This window comes from Phymastichus coffea, unplaced genomic scaffold (genome assembly GCF_024137745.1).
Source record: "Phymastichus coffea isolate CEN01 unplaced genomic scaffold, Cenicafe_Pcof_1.1 PCOF00021, whole genome shotgun sequence".
Classification (NCBI taxonomy): domain Eukaryota; kingdom Metazoa; phylum Arthropoda; class Insecta; order Hymenoptera; family Eulophidae; genus Phymastichus; species Phymastichus coffea.
In genome coordinates this window covers 938,451-951,769 of record NW_026706832.1, presented here as the reverse complement: position 1 = coordinate 951,769, position 13,319 = coordinate 938,451, and the positions used below count along the sequence as shown (strand labels likewise).

General features: G+C 44.4%; 1 protein-coding gene across 3 annotated transcripts in view; it reads right to left on the bottom strand.

The window, feature by feature from the left end:
* Window positions 1-13,319, bottom strand: part of LOC131675425 (aromatic-L-amino-acid decarboxylase-like) — a 1,116,730-nt gene that overhangs the window by 673,473 nt on the left and 429,938 nt on the right. For all 3 annotated transcript variants that reach the window (XM_058954401.1, XM_058954403.1, XM_058954402.1), the window contains one exon: window positions 7,166-7,291. In XM_058954401.1, the coding sequence (XP_058810384.1) occupies window positions 7,166-7,291 (126 nt within the window). The remainder of the gene's footprint in view (window positions 1-7,165; window positions 7,292-13,319) is intronic.

The window sequence follows — 13,319 nt, the reverse complement described above, 5'->3', positions numbered from 1 at the left end:
TGCGGTCATCTTTGCTTACAGTTTTTGTGCGAGGGTATAAAAGTAAAGGCAACGTGAAAATATCGGTAGTCATGTTCACACAGTCATGGAGGATTCGTTAACTCTGACGCTCTCGGGTAATTCTTCACTGTTGGAAGCGCACTATTTCCCACCAATCGAACTATCACAGCATAAACATTACAAGTTGGGCTTAGTCGAGTTTCTAACGTTCAACTCGATACCTAATATCGACGTACATAATAATAAATTTTACGTCGCAAATCAAATTATCGACATACCTGTCGGGACCTACGAGATCGACGACATTGATAAATTTCTTCGCAAAGCTGTGCAGCCTCTCCGTACTGATAATAATAATAATATAATATTTAGTTTGAAACCAAACAACAACACCTTGCATTGTACAATCAAGTGTTCCGAACCTATCGATTTTCGTCCGCAGAATTCTATCGGACGATTGTTGGGTTTTTCACAACGTACATTAGAGGCAAACGTTTCTCACAACTCTGATCTTCCCGTCAGTATTCTCAGAGTGAACGCTGTGAGAGTCGAGTGTAATATAACCGCTGGAGCTTACTTGAACGGAAACACCGTTCACGATATTCACGAATTTTTTCCAGCAGTACCGCCTGGATATAAAATTATTGAAATTCCCTCTCGCGTGATTTATCTTCCAGTTACGAAAAAGTCTATAGATTATTTACAATTACGCATCGTCGATCAAGACGGAAATTTAATTAATTTTCGCGGTGAAGTCATAACCATCAGATTACACCTCAAAAGCGTATAATGGGAATTGTTTACGATTCAAAGAGTGGTAGGGACTATATAAGCATTGAAAAATGCAAACCCATCATCAGTCGTCGACTGAAATTGAAAACGTCAACACGACGAATTCCAGTCATCAATCGTCATCGGAAAGCGAAAGCTTTAACACGTCAAAGCATAAAGTTCCTAAAAAGTCTTGGGTTAAGAGTAGTTCCAGGTGGAAAATAAATTGCCTAATATTTTCTTTTTGCTGCTGCTTTCAACGAAACAATGGAGAACATTCTCGAAATACAGTCACCTGTCGTCTTCGATGAATCTTTGGCTCATTACGAGATCCACGCTCATCAACCTTACACCAATTCATCGTTCAAAAATAGTGACGAGATTCGTATATCAATTCAACATCAAGACTTGTGCCTTTTACCATCTCGCAGCTTGTTACACATTTGTGGACGATTACGCAGCAACAATAACACTTTGTTAACGAATACTGATTTTGTTAATAATGCCATTTGTCACATGTTTGAAGAAATTAGGTATGAGCTGAATGCTATAGAAATAGATAAATGTAAGAACGTTGGTCTCACAACCGTTATGAAGAACTGGTTATCTCTCACTCCAAGTCAAACCTTGATTGCCGAAAATGCCGGATGGATAAATACCTTAGAACAAGAGGACCGTAAAATAACTAATGCGAATGGCGACTTTGACATTTTGATTCCTCTGAGCTTCATACTTGGATTCGCTGAGGACTATCGCAAAGTGCTAGTGAATATGAAACATGAATTAATTCTCGTAAGATCGAGTACTGATTTAAATGCAGTTTATCAAACGAAGAAGATCGTGGCCAACGTTGAAGCTTACGAAGAATTCAAGATTAATGTAACACGTCTCGAATGGCTTATGCCCTATGTGACTGCATCGAATGCAAAGAAAATACGTCTACTCGACTTTCTAAAAAGCGAACGAAGTATTTCAATGAGTTTTCGTAGTTGGGAACTGTACGAATATCCAGCGCTGCCTGCAAACACAAATCACGTCTGGACAGTTAAAACGACAAATCAGTTGGAGAAACCACGCTACGTCATCTTAGCCTTCCAAATCAATCGAAAAAATGAACCAAACTCTAACGCTAGTATATTTGATCATTGTAACATCAGAAATGTAAAACTGTACCTCAACTCTCAGTGCTATCCATACGGTAATCTCAACATTGATTTCAGTAAAAACCAGTACGCAATGTTGTACGATATGTATACCAATTTTCAAAACGTATACTACGGTAAGGATGCCGAACCGATGCTCAAAAAACTCGAATATAAAAATTACATGCCACTCGTAGTGATTGACTGTTCGAAACAAAACGAATCATTAAAGACTGCTCCAGTAGATGTGCGCTTGGAGTTCGAAACCAGAGAAAATATTCCCGAAGGAACTACAGCGTATTGTCTTATTCTACACGATCGTATCGTTCAGTATAATCCGATAAATGGAGATGTGAAGAAACTTATTTAGGAGACGGGGGGGGGGTATTAAAGAATTGACTCTTTCCTTAAGCAGCTCAGTAGTAGCTTTCTATTGCAATGGAGTACGTAGTGGATATGCAAGGCTTCATGATGCCTGGCAAAACTTATGCCGTGAAAGAGTTAGCGATACTCCCACTTAACTACAACGAAGAACCGCTCGTACGCTTGTTCAAACCTCCTTTTCCATGGCTAACGGAGAAATATAAGCGAGAAAATCTCTGGTTAGAACTCTACTATCATGGATTAACATGGAACTCTGGCGATTATAAATACGAAGAGCATAAATTCATCATCACAGATACACTCAAAGATGCCACAAAAATTTTCGTTTCCGGAGATTTGAAAAAAGAGTGGTTAGAACGATATGGCCTCAAAGTTTTCGATTTGAATGATTGGGGCTATTCGCCTTTCGAAAAATTAAAATCAGTTACCGTGTGCCCTAATCATAACGGCAAATACGTAACGACATGTGCACATCAAAACGTTAAAATAATGAAAAAGTTTTATATTGATGGCTGTTGTATGGATTGGGAAGAGAGCGATGAAGTCGTTGAAGGATTTCTATAGTGATTTTGTTTTTTAAGTAAATACTTTGTAGAATAATATGTATTTTTTTAAGAACATGTAGAATAAGATATATTTTTTATCAATAAAAAAATTTTGTTTCAATTGATACAAAAAAATATTCTTTTATTTTTTATTAAACCATCCAACAAAAAAAAAAAAGCGAAATTCTTCGCTGACTCTGACGATGACAGCAGCAGCAGCAGCAGCAGCAGTTCATCAACAAAAAAATTTATACAATATAGAATTTAGACAAAAAAATGTTTATTTATTAGTTGAGGTGGTGTACAATGATGACATGTTTAAATATGATTATTTCTTCTTTTCGTTATTGAACTGCTGATAGCCTTTTTGTCCAGGAAAATTTTTAGTATTGCTCGAAAATTTGGAAATACTTTGTTTCCATGTCGATGATTCTTTGTTCTTCTTTTCGTCCGGGTCTTCCTGTGGAAGACGAGAGTACTTTACTTTAGAGTAGCGATCCATTTTATTGGAATGCTGGTTGATGAAAGATTCGATAATTCTTACACTGTGCTATTTATAGTAGCTTACAACCACGAAGTCTACAAATAAAAGAAAGTAAGCAGGTACTTGCACGTTTTTTTCTATTAAACCATCTTCGGTAGATGAGACACGCATGCACGCACACACGCGCACACACATCGAACATGAAAAAATTATTATTCGTTATATACTAATTATAATAAATATTTATTAAAATTTATTATCATTTGTATGTATTAGCGCTTGGGCCCTCCTCAGCAGCAGCAGCAGCAGCATCAGCAGCAGCCGCCGGCGCCGCCGCCCCCCCCCCACATATCAATCGCGTGTGTAGCCAGTATACACAATACGGTATTGCCCGTGGTAACAGTGGCTGTAGCTCTAGCGGTAGAGCATCGGCCTGCGGATCCGGAGGTCGTGCGTTCGATCCCCCGATCCGTCCGTTTTTTTTCAGATAAATCTAAAAATTTTTAACACGCGCGCGCGCACACACACACACACACACACACACACAATAAAACAATCAAAACGCGTAACACAGAACGCGCGCGCAGTGCATAGGAATTAAATCAGTGGGAGAGGGGGAAATGCAGAGAACGCACGCCACATCAGATCAAGCCACATCAGATCAACTCAGTAGGGGAGGGGGAGTGCGTAGAACGCACCGGTATAACTCAGTGGGAGGGGGGGGGGGAGGTGAGTCGATAGCGCACGGGCCGATCGGGGGGGGGGGGGTGAGGTGAACATGCACACACCTCAACTCGCACGCTTCAACTCAGTGAGCTAGTACCCCTCTGAGTTGATGCCCCTCTAGTTTACCTACTTATGCAACTTATCTTTCACTAGATCTAGAAAATATTTCCTCTATACTCATAAATACTCAAATAGACACTTATATTTGCCGCGCTTTCTCATTTAAAAAAGTGTCCGAGGATGACGTACGCAAAGCAATGAATGTCTCACTCTCTTTTGGTTAAGGATTTGATTATAATTGACAGGTAACAATTGCAAATAATAATGGTGTTCGTTTTACTTTACATGAACAGCCATCCCTAAAAAAAGGCCTTAAGTTCGAAAGTTGTAGACTTTTGTTCCCAAAAAACGACGGCCACTTATAAATAATTTTTTTAATGAAAAAATGTATTCATCAAAACTTTATTTGGAACCGACTCCATATTAAGAATCAAGAAAAGGAAAAACCATCCAATTGCCTCCGAGACAATAAAAAAGTTAAATTGAGAGATCGAACAATATTGTCGTATGATTCTACGGAAACTAGAAAAAGACCTTGGAATATCAAAAACTATAATTTGGAAAATTTTAATTACAAATGACACGTGTGTATGTGAACTTCTTTTCGAAATTGCTCAGTGCAGAGCAAAAAAAGCTCCGCTTAAAAATCGTTCGGTGTAGTAATGGTCAATAACGATGATAATGTGCTTAAAAAGGTTTTTACTATCATTAAATCATTAGATTATAGTTATGATCCTGAAACAAAATAACAGTCTTTGCAGTGAAAACACTCTGGATCGCCAAGACTAGAAAAGACACGGCAAAATCGGAGGAATGTTAAGTTGTCATTGATTATTTTTTTTCCGATTATGAAGGTATTATTAACCACGGATATAAAAAACAATAAAGAATATTACGTGGAAATTTTGAAACGTTTACACGAAGCAGTGAGAAGAAAATGTTTTGGTCAAGTGGTGACTGGCTTTTTTATTACGAGAATGTACCAGCGCATTTATCAAATCTTTTGCAGCAGTTCCTAAGTAAACACAGTATTGCATTGCTTCGATAACCTCTGTATAGTCACTACATAGTCCCTACTAATAAGATGCCAGGTATTATAACACTCATTTATTAAACTCTTTATTTCCTTTTTGTCCGTATTTTTACACCATAGCTAGAATATAATTGTGAAATTTTAAGTGAGCCTTGCCCACTAAATTTCATATTGGTAGTCTTAAATGTTAGGTTTAACGGGTATCTAACACCCAAGACTTAACAGTTCGATGACAAAACGACGATGGAAAGCAATGCGACAAGCGTATTTACGGCCATCCGTAAAAGTGAATTCCAGGACTGTTTTAAGAAATAGAAACATCGCTTGATTCACGTTATTCTATCAAGTGGAGATTATTTTAAAGGATTCCATTCATCCAATGATGAAGATTAACGCCAGTGTGGAAATATAAAAGTGGATTCGATACTTTCCTGATAGACCTCATAAAATTATCATACTATTTTTAAAGGGATTTTGATTTCTATTAACTGTCTCAGTCGCGATACGCATGCGAGTAAGTATGAAATAGCTATGATGCTTGATTGCATCTGACATTATATACAATAAGTTGGCTAATCAGGTCTCCACGAAAGTGTTTCGTTATCTTTATAGTTCCCACGCGTGATGTACTGATTCGTCTAATAATTAAATCCAAAGTCTACAATGTCATCTCGAATTTAAAAAAGTTATCGTTTGATTGTTCCTATTTCATAATTTCAGAAGAAAGTTATTTGAAATTTGGGGTTTTCTTGGACAACTTTTGTCATAGGTTTTATCATTAATTGAGTATTCTACTCATTTTACGTACAGTACTATGTACAATAGCTGAAATAACGCAATGTACATAACGTGCATATTAATTACATACTTTGATTGGTTTGTTTGGTTTGTAAAAATAGTTTAAATTACTAAAAATATTAGTACGTATAATAAAATATCAGTCACAGCTGGATGCCCGTAATGTAGGTGTATATTCAATGCACAAATTCAATACCTTAAAATCAGAATGTAATAAACTGCTCGTATTAAAGATCTATCAATTTGTAATTATTAATATAATTTAAAAATTTATGAAAGATGACCATCGGCGATTCACAAGAAGTAAAACTTATATGCAAGTTGGTTGCTACTAATACTTAGAGCCTAGAGACTATATTACAAGTAAAATTAATTTTGTAGTTGTAAGTAGAAAAGAAAAACTTTTTCTTGTAATTTGCAGACTATGAAATCAATATTGTTCAACTTATAACTAACCATTGATTTTTTTTAATTTGTAAAAAGTATTAACAAATTTTCTATACAATTAATGCAGAAAAGATACAATGAAGAAACCCAAATAAGAATCTTCAAAAACTTACCAGAAATTCATGTAAAGTATAATTGCAAGTGCAGTATTGTAGTAACAATCATAATTTCGGATCAAAAATTGATTAATTGTTACTTTCGACTGAACTATACTATATTTTATACAACGGCACTTAGATCTATTTTGTAATAGATTCTATAACGAATAATAATCGGAAAGAGACTGATTCACAAAGCTCTTAAATTATATATCTGTGTGCACCTTATTGATCCTTGATGAAAATACGAAAATACTCGTACGAGTACATCAGTACATGACAGAAGCTTTGTCAAGAAAATGTGATTATAATAATGTTGTCTTAATATTGTTTTTATAGTCATAAAATTATTGTACTCTATGTAGATAAAGCGGATCTATCTTTCACTATCTTTCTCATACCGTAAACATTTATTGAAAAAGCAGTTTGCTATCCACGTTTATACATTTTAATATCTATATTCTAATGAATTTTACTCGCTGGGAATATAATTCGCCGACATTGTGAATTTTAGATCCTCACGTGATATAACTATTTGTTCACCTTCATTTCCAATTACATCATGTACAATTGCATCAGCATTCAAAATAACATAGAAGACAAGTTTATTTTACGTCACCTATATAATAAGTAATATTCTGTTCCATATAATAATTATGTCTATCATTGTTACTTACATTTGGATATTTTTTACATATTGGTCCTATTTCTTCAAGATTGTCAAAAGAGCAACAAGCGGTAGTGCCTAATGTCGTCGATACAAAAAAGGGCACGTAACCAGCAGCTACATCAACTTTGATTGCCTGTAATAATTGAATCATTTCAATTATGAATATGATAAATATGATTAAAAAATAAAAAGTTATTTTATAAAATTTATGAAAAAGTTGATCGATCACGAAAATAAACAAAAATAGCAAAAGTGAAATATTTCATTTTCTACGTCTGTTCCTAACTTTAAATTGAAATATTAAATTTAAATACTATTAATTTAAATTAGTTAATAATTGTATAGATTTAAAAGATAGTCTATATATTGTAACAGGCTGCCGCCTAGCCGCAAACCTCGGGTAATAACAATCCTGAATACAGCCAAACGGTGCCCTGTTACCTGTGTGCTCCTAGCACACTTGCTCACCTTGTCCCGGCGTGCGCCTGCGCCGAGTTCTCTTACCGATTCAACCTGGGTTCGCGATCTCTCCGCCAGGGGCGCTGTTACGCCTGCATTACAGCGCTCCGTCGGCCACTGCTGACAACTCGGTTGTCGGGCAGCTTCTCTCGTTGCTTTCGTGATTCGTGCTAAATTACCGGCGCGTTCGAATCAAACGTAAACAATAACACCGATTTCGAACAAAGGGAAGACAAAATAACGAGATCGTTTCGTGTTAATCTCTAACCACTTTATTAACTCAAAACTAGTATAAGGGAGGGATTTGCCGAGAGACTCACGCACGCTATTTCGATATGACAATTCAACCGGAGAGAGAGAGAATGAATATCGGGGACGTCGCGGACTATTCCCACGCTCACTATCGATAAACTCACCGCGCTCGCTGCGCGGGATCGCACGCAAATATCAACAAATAGTGCAGTGCACCTACCGCGAAATCGAAGGGGATACGGTGGCCAACCGTATCCATTTAACGCTGGACGAAGAACTGCCGCTGCGCCTACTTCTCCGCCGGGGCTGTCTCGTTGCTGTTGATGTTGATGTGGTTGCTCTCGTCGTTGCCGAGGCCGCGCACGTTGAGCAGTGCGCGCACTCGGCACTTCACTCGTAGCAATTATCAACGGTGTCGGAGCCACACACGTTGCGCAGTGTGTACTCGTTTCACTGCACTGATTGTCGCTGACAGTTGTTGATGCACACGTTGCGCAGTGTGCACCCACCTCCACACTCACTACACTGTACTTAACTCCCTGAACCTCACTCGCAAACAAAGGACTCGATGTTGCCTCTAACTTGTATGCGATGTAGCCAGACTGAAGGACACAGTCATACTGGCTAGCTAACTCTCCCCTCCCGGTCATTGCCCCTAACGCGCCCTCTCTCTCTCTCTCTCTCTCAAACCGATCGCGGCTATTACGCTCAGCCGCTTAGTAACCCACGCGAGTCTAAAAGATTTTCGGCAATCGTTGCAGCCCCCTCCTAGCTTCGGACTACCGGGCCGAACTATTTTGCTGATTCGCGACCTTAAGGACAGGAGAGGGAAGGGGAGAAATCATTACACATCATTCTTACAAAAAACGCCTTTATTGCCCTCACCCGGGCCATCACCCTTCCACCTCATTTATCGGCGCCTCCTGGTGCCTTGTGCCGGGGGTAGCGCCAGTGTTCCGCCTTGTTCGGACACTTGGAGGTGGTGGTGATGCCGGGGTGTCCGCAAATATAACAGCCCCTCCGCTGTGACCTGGAGGAGCCGGACGCCGATCCTTGCCCGTGGCTCCCCACCGGCGGAGGGGGCTACGGGGTCGAGGTTTCCGGGACGGCGGTAAATGTCACGCTGCCCACCGTGGCGGAGGTGCGTCCGCCATGCGTGTGCACCACCACGGTAGGGTCGGAAACCTTCGACCCGTCCACGTGGACCGTGAACTCTTGTCCGGGACCGGGGGCCCCCGAGGCTCTCTTCGGTTGAGCCTGCGCCGGGGGCTTGCAGGAGTCTTGGCCGCGGGCTTACCTCCTGGAACCGCAGGCTGTACAGCCGCCGGCGGGCCCACGGCTTCTGGGGACTCCTGCCCCCGGTTACTCGCAGCAGGGCCTCGCCATAGGCCCTCTATCGCCGGACTACCGGAGTCCACTCCCCGAGCAACTCCCTGGCTCCCTGGTAGTCGAGGAATTCGTCCAGGTGCGAATGCACCTGGCGTTGCAGGTCCCCGACGAATTCCCAGGCGTTCTCTAGCTCCTGGAGGCCCAACCTCACGTGCCTCCAGGAGTTCTCGAACCCCTGTTGCTCGGGAATGCGGGGGTGGTTGCAGACCCACTGCCCCTGGCCACAGGCCTCCTTTGGCACTGAGTCGAGCCGTCGGCCACGGCGGGCTTGCGCGACTCTGGGGTCTGCACCCCCTGGTCCATCGTGGACATAGACCGACGGCCCTCTTCTAATGGACCGTCGGTCTGGGTGGACCCCTCCCGGGTTGGCGCCTTCCTAGGCGGCGGCCTCAACCCTTCCCAGAGGAAGTCGTCCACCCGCTGGCGTGGGCGGTCCTCCCGGGCAGCCACCGCTACCTGAGCCCGGACGAAACTCCAGACCTCGCCGATCTGCCGATCAGCGTCCGGGCCCAGATTTAGGTCGAGCAGCATCCTGGTGGATACCTCGAAGGCCTCCTCGCCAATTACCAGCTTTCTCTCCATCTGCAAAAGAGAAGAGTGCGGTCAAGGGATATCTCAGGTTTGGACCTTAACCTACCCGTCGTTGCGTCACGCTTGACGCTACATCTTACGAGAACGTCCCGGTCCCCCGTGCTTCGCTAGCGCGTGTGACTTATCGGTGAGGGGAATTGGCAGGGCAACCTTCCGCACGAGCTTGGCGGTTTTACGGGGCCTGCCCCTTCCCTTTGGTTTCTCACCTTTCGGGTCACTGCTACCCGACGCTTGGGGCACACTTTCGGGGTTTTTGCGCGGTCTACCGCGGCCTCGCTTGGCCGGCGCCTCAGTCTTTGGAGCCGCTATGGACTCATCGCACGCATTCGCGGGGGCTGCTACTGCGGTGCTCTCACCCATAGGATCCCCGCTGGGACTCTCGATCTTCGTGGACGGGTCGCCTGCGCCCTCCTCTTCGCCTTGCGGCGTTGAATCTCCTCGTCCCGGCTCCTACTCATCTTGATCCGAGAATGGGCCGAAATAGGGCTTGAGGTCCTTGGCGTGGACCAGCTCGGGCAATACCTCCTGCTGGTTACCGAGAAGGTAGGTATTGGTCCCACATACCTCCTAACATATGGACCAGCATACTTCGGCTCCAACTTCGCCGATACGCCCTGAGCTGCGGAAGATAGGATACGGTTCCGTTTCCACACCCAGTCCCCAACCCTAAAATCGGCCTGACGTCTCCTCTTGTTATAGTAAACCGTCTGACGATCTGCCTCCTCCCTGGACTTAGAGCCAGCGCGTTCCCATAAATTGGGCAATAGGCGCATGTGCTCACACCACTCGGTTAGTTCCTGGCCCTCGGAAGTTTCTCGGGCTTGCTGATCTTGGGCCCTTCTAAATGTCGAGGGAGGAGTCGGTTGTCGTCCGAAAACGAGCATAGCCGGGCTATAGCCTATCGCGCTATGAGTTGCCGAGTTCAACGTGAAGTTGAACTCTGGCAGGTGCTCGTCCCAGCTCTTATGATCACGCTCCATGTATGATATGAGCATGGTCTTGAGGGTTTTGTTCACTCGCTCCGTGGGGTTGGCTTGTGGATGGTAAATTGGAGTGAGGGCGCGCCGGATGACGTTCCTCAGCAAGTAGGCATCGACATCCTGATTCTTATACTCGGTTCCATTGTCCGAAAGGAATATCTCGGGCGCGCCGAACCTGGTTACCACTCTCTCGTGGAACTCCCGCACAATGGTCCTTCCATTGGCCTTGCGTATGGGTACACACTCAACCCACCGAGTAAACAGATCTAAAAAGACAAAGATATACTCAAACCCTCTTGAGCTCTTTGGGAATGGGCCCGTAATATCGCTGGCCACCACCTGCCAGGGTCGTGAGACCTCTCGACGACCCATTACCCCGCAAGGCGGCCTTTGTTCCGCCTTGCATTTTTGACAAACCGGGCAACTCCTCACGTACTCTCTGACCTGCTCGTATATCTTAGGCCAGAAGTACAGGCGCTTAGCCCTAGAGAACGTCCGTTCTCTACCCTGATGGCCCGCGGCTGGTGCATTATGTACCTCTTCCAGCACTTGGTGCCTTTACTCAGCGGGAACCGCAAGCTTCCAGGCTTCCTCATTATCGATGGACCCTTCGCTATCTTCTGTCGGATTGGTAGGCTGAGAGTGGGGATCCTGGCATACTTCTCGGTACTTCTGCAAATACCAGGCATCGGCAGTTTCCGGCCGATGCGTCATGGCACCCACTTCTACCACCCCCTCCTCATAGGCCCTAGACAAAGCGTCTGGCACCACGTTAAGGTCTCCCTTTCGATACTCTATATCAAAAACATCTCCCGGCAGTGCTAACGCCCAACACGCTAGCCTTCCTGTAGGATTCCTCATACTGTGGAGCCACCTAAGGCAACTATGATCGGCAATGAATTTGAAGTGGTGCCCCTCGCCATAAGGCCGGAACTTCCCGATAGCCCATACCACGGGCAAGCACTCTCGCTCGGCGACTGTGTAATTCCTTTCCGCACTATTTAAGGAGCGACTGGCGTACTCTATGACGCGCTCCTGTCCATCGATTTCCTACGTCAGTACGGCGCCGATCCCGCTATCGCTCGCGTCCGTTTGCAACACAAACTGTCCGCTGGGATCCGGCGACTGCAAGATTGGTACAGAGACCATTGCGTCTCGTAGCCTTTCGAAAGCTTGCTATTGCTCCCGCTGCCAAGCAAACTGGACGCTCTTTTTTGTCAGGCGGTTTATCGGCTCAGCGATTGTCGCGAAGTCGGGTATAAAGCGACGATACCACGACATCATCCCCATAAATCGCTTCACCTGCTTGATGGTCCGTGGTGTTGGGTACTCCATAATAGGCTTGATCTTCTCCGGATCTGGCCTTACTCCTTCACGGTTCACAAGGACCCCTAGATACTTGACTTCCGATTTACAGAAGTGGCTCTTGGTCTTATTTACAGTGAGGCCCGCACCCAGAATTCGTTGTAAAACCAATTCCAGGTGTCGCTTATGCTCCTCAAAGTTCGGCGAAATAATGATCACGTCGTCGAGGTAAGCAAAAGCGAAAGGATCTAAGTCCGGGCTAATCACTTTGTCCATCAACCTCTGAAAGGTCGCGCCTGCGTATGACAATCCGAAAGGCATTCTCTTAAACTGAAAATGCCCCAGGCCGGGGACTGTGAACGCCGTAATGGGGCGCGACTCCTTTTTAAGAGGAATCTGGTGGTACGCGCTACTCAAGTCCAGTGTAGAGATGAACTTGGCATTCCTGATCCTTCGCAGGATGTCGTTCATGAAGGGCAATGGATAGGCGTCAGGCTTGGTTACTGCGTTTACCTTCTGGTAATTTACGCAGAACCGATACTTGCCATCTGCCTTCTTCACCATCACAACTGGGCTTGACCATCCGCTGGTTGCTGGTTCAATGACGTCGTTGTCCAGCATGGCCTTGACCAGCGCGTGCATCTCGTCTCGCACCCTATCTGAGACCGGATAGTACTTTTGTTTACAGGGTCGAGCGTCTCCGATGTCTATCTCATGCTCGACCCCTATAGCACAGCCTAAACTCTCACCTGCGTCTGGAATCAATCCATCGACGTGGCTAGCCACTTCTTGTCGCTGTGCTTCCGTGGCTTCTATCAGGCCCACGGGTGCGAGGCACGACGTACCTGTGACACTTGCCACCTCCAACGGTACCACCACTTTGGCTTTCACCAAGTACAGCTGGTCCGTGTCAGGGTTCAGGTTGGCGCTGAATTCCCTTACGAAATTCGCGCCTACATAGCAGTCATCCGACAGCAGTGGCGTTATGGCAACTCGGACATCCTTGGTGATTCCCCCTACCGTGAAGGGGAAAATCACATGACCCAATATGGGACTGGACGACCGTCGGCGAGCTTGGCTTCGCCCGCACGCGTCACATCAAGACCTAGCCCCATGTCCGATGCCAACCTTAGCCCGAGCTGACCCATTACCGTCGATGAGGCTCCTGTATCGTAGAGTGCCCTC